We start from the raw sequence: 12423 nt of genomic DNA, 5'->3' as shown, positions 1-12423 counted from the left end.
ACCTGGGTTTGATCCTTGGTATCCCATATGGTTGGTCCCTTGAGCCTGCCAGAATAATTTCTGAGCACAGAGCCTGGAGTAACCCCTGAGCACTGCCTGGTGTGACCCCCCCCCCCAAAAAAAAAGCCTGTCTCGAAGATAGACAGGAGGTGCAGGAGAAGGGAGAGGGGGGTATTTGTGGTGGGAGGGTTGGTAAAAAGGGGTGTACATTTTTTTTTTTTTTTTTTTGGTTTTTGGGCCACACCCGGCTGTGCTCAGGGGTTACTCCTGGCTGTCTGCTCAGAAATAGCTCCTGGCAGGCACGGGGGACCATATGGGACACCGGGATTCGAACCAACCGCCTTTGGTCCTGGATCGGCTGCTTGCAAGGCAAACACCGCTGTGCTATCTCTCCGGGCCCAAAAGGGGTGTACATTTTATGACTGAGACCCAACTACAAACATGTATGTAACATGGTGCTTACGTAACAATATTTTAAAAAATGTTGGTGGCATGAGATACATGCTAGGAACATTGGTGGAAGGAAGTTAACGTTGATAGTAGAAATGGTCCTGATTCGTGGTCACTGAAACCCAACCATGAATATCTTTGTAATTCAGAATGGTTTCAATAAAAATTAAAATTAAAAAAGCACATTGTTTGTAAACTAATTTAATTTTTAGAAAATAGAGTCCTTGATGTTGAGTGGTAGAGGGAGGGAGGACATTTGGGGGCCTCTGGAGCAAGGGACCAGCAAAACCCTCCAGATGACTTCCCAAGATGTCATGGTTCAGCCTCTCAGAGGACCCCCCCCCCCAAGTTCCAATCCTGGGTCGGTCCCTTTACTTTTTCTTCTGGCGGTTGAACTTCCGCTGCCCACCATCCTCTCTTCGACTCTTCCAGCTGGGCATGGGAGCCTCCAGTTCACCAGGACGGCCTCCCCGGTCTGGCACACTCCCCATCAGCACCTGCGAGTGGAGAAGCTGACTTGAATTTTTCAAGAATATTCTCTTGGCCAAGGGAGCAGCAGGAGGCTGAGAAAGCCAAGTTTGATCTCCTGGTCCAAGGCAGGACTGGGGGAGACTGGGCTGGCTCCATTCACAGACCTGCAAATTTTTAGTTGGTTGGGGTTGTTGTTTGTTTTTATTTTGTTTTGTTTTCTTTGTTTTGGGGTCATACTCGGGGTATTTTTAGTTGGTTGGGTTGTTTGTTTTTGTTTTGTTTTCTTTGTTTTGGGGTCATACTCAGGGGTTACTCCTGGCTCTACGGTCAGAAATCACTCCTGGCAGGCTCAGGGGACCATCTGGGATGCCGGGATTCAAACCACCATCCTTCTGCATGCAAGGCAAACGCCCTACCTCCATACTATCTCTCTGGCCCCTGTTTTTGTTTTGAGTGTACATCCAGTAGTGCTTGGGGCTGACTCCTGTCTCACTGGCACGGCTTAGGGGACCATAAAGGATACAGGGGATCAAATCCAAGTTGGTCACATGCAAGGCAAATGCTCTCCCTGCTGTACTACCACTCTGGACCCAGACCTGCAGATTTCGAACTGGAGACCAGGGCCATGGCAGGAGGGCTATGTATAGTAGAGAAGTGTGGATATGGGGCAAGGGCAGAGAAACATGTCCTTGCCAGTATTAATGAGGACACTTTTCCTCTTGGTTGGGGCTCTGTATAACATTTCCAGTCAAGAAGCCAGATCAAGGGGCCGGGAAGGTGGCGCTAGAGGTAAGGTGTGGTTCGATCCCCCAGCGTCCCATATGGTCCCCCCAAGCCAGGGGCAATTTCTGAACGCATAGCCAGGAGTAACCCCTGAGTGTCAAACGGTGTGGCCCAAAAACCAGAAAAAAAAAAAAAAAAGAAGCCAGATCAAAAGCTGGAGACAAGAACAGGGGGACAGGGGTAAGAACAACAGGGTTAAAATCAGGAAGAAAAGGAAGGATGCAGGGCCCTTCCCTGCCAAGAACCCACCTTGTTGATGGCACAGCAGGTTCCTCTTCGGGCAGCCTTGCTGGTGGCAGGGATCAGACGAGACAGGTCAGCTCGGGCTGCTAGGACATGGGCCTGGGAGATGTCTGATTCTGGGGTGAGGGTCTCTCGGAGTGGTCTCAGCACCACTTTCATGGCCTTCCCCTGGGCCTATGAGGGGATCATGAAGACAGTGACTGAGAGCCTTACCTACCTCAGCTTGCCTTGCTAGCAATGAAGGAAAATTGCTCTGAAGACACGTCTGACTCCAAACCAGAAATTCCAGGCCCCCACCCCACTGCACTCCAGAAAGTCCTACAAGCTCTGAGCTCTCACCACCCAAATCTCACAAGATTCTCAAATGTCAGAACTAGAGCGATAGTAGAGGGGTTAAGTCACTTGCTTTGTACATGGTCGATCCCACAGAAACACCAGAAGTGATCCCTGAGCTCAGAGTCACAAGCCCTGAGGACCACCAAGTGTGGGCCAAAAATTTTTTTAAAAAAATGGGGAAAGCAACAGTGTAGTGGTATGGCTTTTGCCTTGCATGCAGCTGACCTAGGATGGACCTCGGTTCGATCCCCCAGCTTCCCATGTGGTCCCCCAAGCCAGGAGCAATTTCTGAATGCATAGTCAGAATGTCATAGCCTGAGGGGCCGGCGAGGTGGCGCTAGAAGTAAGGTGTCTGCCTTGCAAGCACTAGCCAAGGAAAGGACTGCGGTTTGATCCCCCGGCGTCCCATATGGTCCCCCCAAGCCAGGGGCAATTTCTGAGCGCTTAGCCAGGAGTAACCCCTGAGCATCGAACGGGTGTGGCCCGAAAAACCAAAAAAAAAAAAAAAAAAAAAAAGAGAAAGAAATACCAGAATGTCTTAGCCCTGAGTGTCATCTGGTGTGGCCCAAAACAAACAAACAAACAAAAACGATTCCCAAATGCCTAGCATGCATCCAACCAATCAGATTCAATTCCTGGATTCATGGTGGCCCCTGAGCATCATGGGGTGCAATCCTGGAGGCCAGTGAGCAAGACTTGGTGTAGCCCTGGATGGCCCAGTACTGTCAGATGGCCCCTATAATCCCCCCAGTAAAGGGCCCAAGCTGCACTGCATACATGGCTCTTTGCATTGAACCTCAGTTCAATGCCCAGTTGCTGAGAATTTCTGTGGGAGGGCTAGACCAATAGTACAGTGGGGAGGGCTTTTACCCTGCATGTGGCCAGCCCAGTTCAATCCCTGGTATCCTGGGGCCCACCAGAAGTAATTCCTGATTGCAGAACCAGGAGTAACCGCTGGTTACTCCTGAGCACAGTAGGAGTGGCCCCCCCCCAAAAAAAATATCCAGTGGGAGAACCTAAATAAATACATCATTAAAAAAAGATGTGCTAAAGGGCCAGAGAGATAGCATGGAGGTAAGGCGTTTGCCTTTCATGCAGAAGGTCATCAGTTCGAATCCCGGCATCCCATATGGTCTTCCGAGTCTGCCAGGAGCGATTTCTGAGCATAGAGCCAGGAGTAACCCCTGAGCGGTCGGGTGTGACCCAAAATCCAAAAAAAAAAAAAAAAAGATGTGCTGAGGGGCTGCAGCGGTGGCTCGTTAGAAGTAAGGTGTCTGCCTTGCAAGTGCTAGCCTAGATGGACAGCAGTTCAATCCCCTGGCATCCCATATGGTCCCCCCAAGCCAGGAGCGATTTCTGAGCGCATAGTTGGGAGTAACCCCTGAGTGTCAATTGGTGTGGCCCAAAAACAAAACAAAAACAGAAAGAGGTGCTGAGGAACCAGAGATAGGTCAGTGGATAAGGCACTTTCTTTCCAGGTTCTATCCCCAGCACCCCATAGGGTCCCCTGAGTCTCACCAGGAGTGATTACTGAATGCAGACCCAGGAGTAAGCCCTGAACATAGGTGTTCAGGTGGGTGTTCTCCCCACCCCAAAAACGTGAGTATAAAAACCAGCAAGAGGGTGATATCCCTGTTCTTCATCCTTCTCCCTGTGGCAGCCTAGACTCCCTACTTCCTCACAGACCTCAGCCCGATCACTCCAGTGGAAGGCAGCTGTTGTGAGGTCCAGGCGCCTGAGAAGGAGACAGCGGCGACAGCAGTACTGATCTCGCAGGCTCTGGGACAGAGACTCCAAGGCTTCCTAGGAAAAAAACAATACATGTCTCATGCCAGGGATCTCCCCAAGGGCCTATCTCTGAAAGAGACCATTACCCACTTACCCAATAGTCTTACCCACTGGGGAGCATCCAGGGGTTGGCTGAGGAGGGGACTCAAGGACTCTGGAGGCAGAGAAGGCAGAAGCTCTGAGACCTGATGGGAGAAGGAAGAGCCAGAGGTGGACCAGACAGGAAGTGGCTGGCTATTCTCTGTTCCCCAGGGCCACAAACACTCTGGCCAAGAAATGCAAAAATTACTGAGAATGCAGAAGCTGGGCCGCTCTCTTCCTAACCCTAAGGCCGATCAAAGAAGACTCGACTCTGTACCTTGGCATGCAACTCCTGCAGCAGCCGGCTAGCAGGGGTCCCCAGAGGAGGCCTGGGCAGTCCCAGGGCTTGCAGGGTCAGGACCAGTTCTTGGACCATGGCAGCGCCCTTCTCCGATCCTTCACCATTAGGCGCCGTGAAACTGGGCTTCAGCCGCCACTGCAGGCGGAGGAGCCGGGCAGCCTGGAGCTCTGAGCAGAGGAAGCCTAAAAGTCGAAAAAGATCTTTAAAACATGGGGCTCGAGAGATAGGACAGTGAGGAGGGCGTATGCGTTGCAAGGGGCCGACTTAAGACCTATTTTCCTATTCCTTAGGGTTCCCCGAGCACCACCTGCAGGAGTAAGCACTGAGAATTGCCGGGTATGGCACAAAAGCAAAACGGTGTGTGTGTGTGTGTGTGTGTGTGTGTGTGAAAGGGGTATGGCACAAAAGCAAAAAGAGGTGTGTGTGTGTAAAAGGGGTGTGTGTGTGTAAAAGGGGTGTGTGTGTGTAAAAGGGGTGTTGTGTCAGGTATGGCACTAAAGCAAAAAGGTGTGTGTGTGTGTGTGTGTGTGTGTGTGTGTGTGTGTGTATTGCTGTTCCTGTTTTTAGAGTGGTGGGTTTTTTTTTCAGTCTTGGGAATCATTCCTGGCGGGGTTCGGGGATCACAGAAGATGCTGAGGCCTGGGGCCTGAGAGATAGCATGGAGGTAAGGCATTTGCCTTTCATGCAGAAGGTCAGTGGTTCGAATCCCTGCATCCCATATGGTTCCCTGAGCCTGCCAGGAGCGATTTCTGAGCGTGGAGCCAGGAGGAACCCCTGAGTGCGGCCCAGTGTGACCCAAAAACCAAAAAAAAAAAAAAAATGCTGAGGACTGAACCGGGGGTCAGTTGAGTGCTAAGCAAGAAGACAACCTGCTTTACTATCTCTTCAGCCAATATATATTTATATATTACTGGAGAGATAGTAAAGCAGTTGTGCTTTATATATATACATATATATACAATACACACATATACATGTATGTATACATATATGATACATATATATTGAAAGACATAATAAGCAAGAAAAAGAGGACGGTGCCATCCGAAAAAGCTCGCAACCCCCACCCTAAAACTTGGGCAACCTAAAGACTTGCAACCTTACAGTGGTCCTCAAACTATGGCTCACGGGCCACATATTGTATTTGTATCTGTTTTGTTTCTTCATTCAAAATAAGATATATGCAGCGTGCATAAGAATTCGTTCATAAGTTTTGTTTTTACTAGAGTCAGACCCTCCAATGGTCTGAGGGACAGTGAACTGGCCCCCTGTTTAAAAAGTTTGAGGACCCCTGTAAGACTTCCAGCACTTGTCAGATCGCCCGGAATCCCGGCTCTAGCAGCAAGCAGATTGAGAAATAAGCTCCACCCCATCACGCCCAGGCCCCTCCTTTGACTTAGCTCCCAGCCCACTGGGGAAACCACCTGTCTAGTCTGGGCCCCGTGAAATGCAACCGGGGGGGGGGGTGTTTTCAAGGCCTCCGCCCAACTCCGAGCTGGGGCGCACCCCCAAGTTCCCAGTCCCCTCTCCCCCTTTGCAGCTCACGCACGCAGCAGGCGCAGGCCCGCGCCGGGCTCCCACAGCGCCGCCTCCGAGCCGTCCCCGCAACAGAGCGCGCGGTCCGGGCAGTGCAAGTCCCGCAGCAGCCGGATCAACTGCCGCCCGAACGTGTCCTCGGCGTCGGGGCCTGCGGGGGCGGGCGGAGGCGTCAGGCCAGCGGTGGCTCCAGCACCCACCACCCCACGGGCCTCCCCGCGCCGCACCTACCGTCGCCGGCGATCAGCGCCTCCGCCGCGTCCCCCCGCTCCGGGACGCCCAGAGTTTGCAACTCCGCCGCCAGCCGCGCGCACAGCACCCTGAAATCCGGGCGCGGGGTCCCCAGCGCCACCGTCTCCGGGAAGCCCTCATAGCTGCGGCGGCACCATCGAAGGTGTGAGTTAGGATCGCAGCGACACTGCGCCCTTCTCCTCCTCCTCCTCCTCCCCCGGGGCACCCTGTTTCCCTCACCCCAGCACTCGCAGGTCCCGGGCCACCTCCGGCGCCCCGATTTCCAACCCCTCCATCGTAAGATGCAGTTTCTTCTTCTCCCGGACGCGCGCCCTCTGCCGGTGAATGGTGGAATTGCGCAGCCCCTTCTACTGACCAATCAGCTGCTTCTGTCAAGGGATCTCGGCGTTCCGATTGGTGCGCGGAGAGGCAGATACGCCCACCCCGAGGCCGAGGGCGCCGCCCCTGGGGAGTAATTGATCACTGTGACTCCCGGAAATTCGCTTCTGGGTTCGGGATGGAGACAGGGACTTTGAAACCTCGAGGCAACCTTTGGGTTTTCTGTTTCTTGGCTTCGCTCAGGTGCCTTTTTGTCTTTAAAGGACTCTAGTAAATAAATAAATAATAAAGAATGAATGAATGAATGAATGAATGAATGAATGAATGAATGAATGAAGGACTCTAGTAGGCAAAGTTGTTTTTCTTTCCCCAAATTCTGAGATCAGATTCCTTCTTTCCTACTTGCAAGATCCTAGCTAGGAATTAGTTGCAGGATAAAGGTTTGATTTTATGACAAACATCTGTTTCCCTATCAATATTTTCCCTTTCAATTGCCAGTTTGGAGCTAAATAACTGAATCTACCTCTCAGAGCTGTTTATGAGGATGCCTGACATAGGAGATGGGTGGGTCCCCATTAAGAAAAATGGGATTGGACCTGAGTTGTGGTGCAAACGGTAAGGCGTTTGCTTTGCACGTGGCTGACCTAGGATCTCGGTTGGATCCCTTGTCGTCCCATATGGCCCCCCAAGCCAGGTGCGATTTCTGAACACATCGCCAGGAGTAACCCCTGAGCGTCACCAGGTGTGGCCCCAAACCAAAACCAAACAAAAAAGAAAAATGAGATTAGAGAGAGAACAAGGAGTAGGTAAGATGCTTGCTTGCCTTCCAGGAGGCTGATCAGGATTCAGACTTCAGCACTCCATAAGAATGATTGCTGAGTGATGAGTCAGGAGTAAGCCCTGAGCACCATCAGGTTGATACCCGTCCCCACTCAAAAAATAAAAACTCAAACTAAATTTTAAAAAGAAAACATTTGGGGCCGGGACGGTGGCGCTAGAGGTAAGGTGTCTGCCTTACAAGCGCTAGCCAAGGAACGGACCACGGTTCGATCCCCCGGCGTCCCATATGGTCCCCCCAAGCCAGGGGCGATTTCTGAGCACATTGCCAGGAGTAACCCCTGAGAGTCAAACGGGTGTGGCCCAAAAACCAAAAAAAAAAAAGAAAAGAAAACATTTTTGGGGCCCGGAGAGATAACACAGTGGTATTTGGCTTGCAAGCAGCCGATCCAGGGCCTAAGGTGGTTGGTTCGAATCCCAGTGTCCCATATGGTCCCCGTGCCTGCCAGGAGCTATTTCTGAGCAGACAGACAGCCAGGAGTAACCCAAAAAAAAAATTTTTTTTTGAGTAGTCTGTGCAAGGAGACTCATACCCCCTTTTAGCGAAAATGGGTTCAAGGAAGCGAAGGCTGAAGTCACGATAGTCTTGGGGTCCAAATTTAGACCAGATTCCAAAGCCCTTGGTTTTGGGGGCCACACCCAATGGCACTCAGAAATTACACCTGCTCAGTGGTGGTGCTCAGGAATCTTATGGGATGCCAGGGTTCCAACTTGGTTCAGCCATGTGCAAGGCAAAACGTCCTACCTGTTGTGCTGTCATTATGGCCCCAAAGAGCCCATGGATTTTAAATGCTAAACCTATTTCTCTTTACCAGTTGCTATTTGAATTGTTCCAAATCAAATCTCTTTGCAGCTCTATGCAGGGCTCTAATAGCTCCTAGATCATGATGAGCTAGCTACTTCCTCAGGACAGAACAGAAATAGGGATTTATTACTCTGCCATTTCTGCCTACCCTAAGGCAGAGTATTTCAGGAGCCATTTGTGGACCTTGGACTGTAATAAAGCATTACAGTTTGCAGGGCTGGGTTAGGGAGATAATTGAAAGGCCTCGTGAATATGCTTTGCATGCAGAGGCTCCATTCAATCCCTCATACCACATATATCCACCAACCACCAAGCTGGGAGTAAACACTGAGCACCTCCATGTGGGCCTTCTCCCCCCAAAAAAAGCCCTCAAATTTTCAGAGCTGGGTATATGACTCACGTGATAGTGGACATGCCTTGTGTGAAGCCCTGGGTTCAACCCCAGCATTGCCTGGTCCCGGAGACCCACCAGGTTAAGCACTAAGAAAAGCCTGCTCCCTGCCCTCCAAGATTAGAAGTGGCCTTAAAAAAAAAATTAAACCTCATTAAGCATATGTTTCCTGACACCACCAGAGGTCACTCCTGAGCATAGAGCCAGGACTAACCACTGAACTTCTCTGGCTGTGATCAAACCCCAATCCCCCAAATTACCCCAAGACTTCAAAAGTTGACCCAAAAGAGGCCAAGGAGATAGTACAACAGGTAATAGAACCTGGTTCAATCTCTGGTACAACTTATGTTCCTTGAAGTATGTGTGATCCCAGAGTAGTCCTTGTAGCCCCAAAACAAAAACCTTTGAGTCACAACCTTGGCTCCTATCAAACCCTATAGCTAAGTTTGTGGAAGTTTCACCATGGATTCAGAAAATAGTGTGTAATTCCCTTATTTCATTTCATTGTATGGGACTCACTTTCTCCTCTAGAGAAATCTGAATTCTCTCTTGAAGGTGTTTCCCCTTTTAATTTTGTTTGTTTGTTTTTGGGTCACACCTGGCAGAACTCAGGGGTTACTCCTGGCTCTATGCTCAGAAATTGCTCCTGACAGGCTCAGGGGACCATATGGGATGCCAGGATTCGAACCACCATCCTTCTGCATGCAAGGCAAACACCCTTCCTCCATGCTCTCTCTCTGGCCCCCTTTTAATTTCTTTTTTTTTGTGTGTGTGTGTGTGTGTGTGTGTGTGGTTTTTGGGTCACACCCGGCAGTGCTCAGGGGTTATTCCTGGCTCCAGGCTCAGAAATTGCTCCTGGCAGGCACGGGGGACCATATGGGGCGCCGGGATTCGAACCGATGACCTCCTGCATGAAAGGCAAATGCCTTACCTCCATGCTATCTCTCCGGCCCCCTTTTAATTTCTTTACTTCAACAACCAAACCAGGAGCCAGAGCCATGGTACAATGGATAAAGGTGCTTTCCTTGCATGCAGATGACTCAGGTTCAATCTCTGACACCCCATATGGTCCCATCAGGAGTGATCCCTAAATACAGAGCTGGGAGTCAATCCTGGAAACTACTGGATGTGAACACCCCCCCCCCCCCCCCGCAAAATAAACTAAACCTAACCATAATGGATCCATTGTGGTCCAGTTTCTCCCACTTCCATTGCTGTAGCCTGGAACCTACACAAACAGTTCTACCTCCACACCCCAGCAATCACAGCAGCCTTTCTCCTGCCCCCTCTACTTCCAGACTGAGGGACCCCAAGAACCCGAGTCAGTTTCCCACAGCTGCCTTGTCTGGAGTTCCTCTGTAAAAACCCTCAAGACCATGGAAGGCGGGAAGATCTCCCCACCCTCATATACAGAGTTCCCTCCACCTTCCTGGGCAACCTTCGTTCCCTCTCCCTGTGAACTTCTGAGGTGGGACAGCTCCCTGCAGGGGTCCTCAAACTTTTTAAACAGGGGGCCAGTTCACTGTCCCTCAGACCATTGGAGGGTCTGACTCTAGTAAAAACAAAACTTAGGAACGAATTCTTTTTTTTTTTTTTTTTTTTTTTTTGGTTTTTGGTTTTTGGGCCACACCCGGCGGTGCTCAGGGATTACTCCTGGCTGTCTGCTCAGAAATAGCTCCTGGCAGGCACGGGGGACCATATGGGACACCGGGATTCGAACCAACCACCTTTGGTCCTGGATCGGCTGCTTGCAAGGCAAACGCCACTGTGCTATCTCTCCGGGCCCAGGAACGAATTCTTATGCACACTGCATAGATCTTATTTTGCAATGAAGAAACAAAACAGATACAAATACAATATGTGGTCCGCGGGCCATAGTTTGAGGACCACTGCAGTCTAGGGGTTCACCAGGTGCCCACTCCTCAGGGTGTCCAAAGCCCCCCATGTCAGCTCCACTTTTTTAATCTGCAGTATGGGCCTTTATGGGGGGGGGCACACCCAGTGGCACTCAAAGGTTACTCCTGGCTCTATGCTCAGAAAGAGATCCTAGCAGGCTCAGGGGACCATATGGGATGCTAGGGATCGAACCCTGGCCCATCCCAGGTTATCTGCGTGCAAGGCAAACGCCCTGCCCATTTTTAATCTTTGTCTCCTTCACTTGACACAGTGGGAAGTTCATAAACTCTTCTTGGGAAAGGATTGTTCTGTTTGACCTCAGCACGTAAACTCAGAGCAGATCTGTGAGAAATAAGATTGCTGAGTGGATGAATGCATCCCCCAAAAATGAGAAATCAGCTTTGGACTCAGAGATGTGATCAAGGAGATTGGTTCAAGGCGGGAAGGGCGCAAAGAAAGCAAGCACACAGACTGAGACTTGGTCACAGACATTTCTTGGAGCTGGTCTCTCGAGCCCCCTCCCACACCCCCAGTGACACGATAAGGCCCGGACTTTGACCCTCCCCCTCACTTCCGCCTGCACAAACAACCATATTGAGGTCACAGACTGACGGAATCAAGATCAGGAAGATAAATGTCAGGGTGCCTCCCCCTAAGTCTGGGGGCCAAGCATCCAATCCGAGGGTTTAAACCACGAGAAAACTGGGCTCCCGAGAGGAGGGGGCGCTGAGGTCTTCCTGGCTCCCAGGCTCGGCCCTCCATGCACCCCTGACTTGGGGGTGATGAAGAGTAATCATGGATCAGAGGTGGGTGTGAGCAGGGAGTAGGCCTAGATGACCTCAGGAAAGGCAGAGCCCACAGCACCTGACAGCACTCGGGTCCCTGTCCCCCCCTCCCCAAAACGAGGTAGGTTAAGAATGGAGCTGCTCCCCAACTGGGAAGCACAGAGCAGGGGATAGGGATCCAGGCTTCCCAGCCCCCCTACAATCCCACCCTCAGCTCTGCTGGGTGGAGACAGTCAGTGACCAGAGCTGGGCAGAGTAGGGGCGGGAGGGACAACCCCCCCCCCTGTGGGGAGGGCTGAATCTCACAGGTTCCGGATGTAATAGTTAATTGAAAGCATGTGACAGAAGTATCTTTCTGGGCCCCTTAACCCCCACAGGGCAATGAAGAAAAGGAGGTGCAGTGTTCCAGATGTGTGCCCCAAACCCATGTGACACTAAGATCCTCTTGCTCAGAGACATCGACCACCACTCCCGTGCAGTCTTCTGATCTGAGGTACCCTGGAAGCCTCAGTCCACTCAAGGCATCCCCCATGACTGGGTGAGGGGTTTCAGGGGGCCATGAGACAGACCTCAAAGCTCCCCAAAGTAATCCCTGCTGTATGGACGAGATGAATTAAGACTAGAGCTGAGAAAGAGGGCTCATGAATATATGCACTAAGCACACGCTGTGTGCATTAAGTGTGGTTGTGTGTGCCTGCGGATGTGTGCATGTCAGGTGAGCCAGACGCCCCCCCCCCAAAAAAAAGTCTGAGGGGTACATCTCTAAAAGCAGGATGGGCTGTAGTGGGGTGTGAATTTCAACCCCACTCTCCATGGCAGCTGGCACCTCTGCTCCACCAACAGGCTGTACAAACATCTACACAATGCTGGGCTTAAGAACAGGATTGGGAGAGCTTTCATGGACAGAAGCTTAAAGTGGGATTTTTCCCCCCAGGCCCCCTAATGTAATGGGGTAATCTGTGCAATGGGGGGGCTGGAGCCATTGGGAACAGAATTTTGAAAGTTGGGATCTTGGGGGGGTTGCCCAAGATGCAGCACAGCCCAGAAGACAACACAGGCTGGGCCCGAGGAAGTTTAGGCAAGAGAGGGAGGACTTCTAAGGATTCTGGGATCCGACCCTCAGATCCCATCTCTCTCCGGTATAGAGAGG

General features: G+C 51.2%; 1 protein-coding gene across 1 annotated transcript; it reads right to left on the bottom strand.

Moving 5' to 3' along the window:
* Nucleotides 1-635: 635 nt before the first annotated feature.
* FAM98C (family with sequence similarity 98 member C) lies at nucleotides 636-6588 on the bottom strand. Its single transcript, XM_049786643.1, has 8 exons — nucleotides 6461-6588; nucleotides 6221-6363; nucleotides 6003-6140; nucleotides 4430-4635; nucleotides 4179-4256; nucleotides 3970-4086; nucleotides 1954-2121; nucleotides 636-947 (listed from the first exon to the last, which is right to left on the bottom strand). The coding sequence occupies exons 1-8, from the start codon at nucleotides 6514-6516 to the stop codon at nucleotides 822-824; spliced, it is 1032 nt and encodes a 343-aa protein (XP_049642600.1). The 5' UTR covers nucleotides 6517-6588; the 3' UTR covers nucleotides 636-821.
* Nucleotides 6589-12423: the final 5835 nt, after the last annotated feature.

The sequence above is a fragment of the Suncus etruscus genome, chromosome 14 (assembly GCF_024139225.1).
Source record: "Suncus etruscus isolate mSunEtr1 chromosome 14, mSunEtr1.pri.cur, whole genome shotgun sequence".
Classification (NCBI taxonomy): domain Eukaryota; kingdom Metazoa; phylum Chordata; class Mammalia; order Eulipotyphla; family Soricidae; genus Suncus; species Suncus etruscus.
The sequence above is the reverse complement of the archived record's forward strand: the minus strand, read 5'-3'. Positions and strand labels throughout refer to the sequence as shown.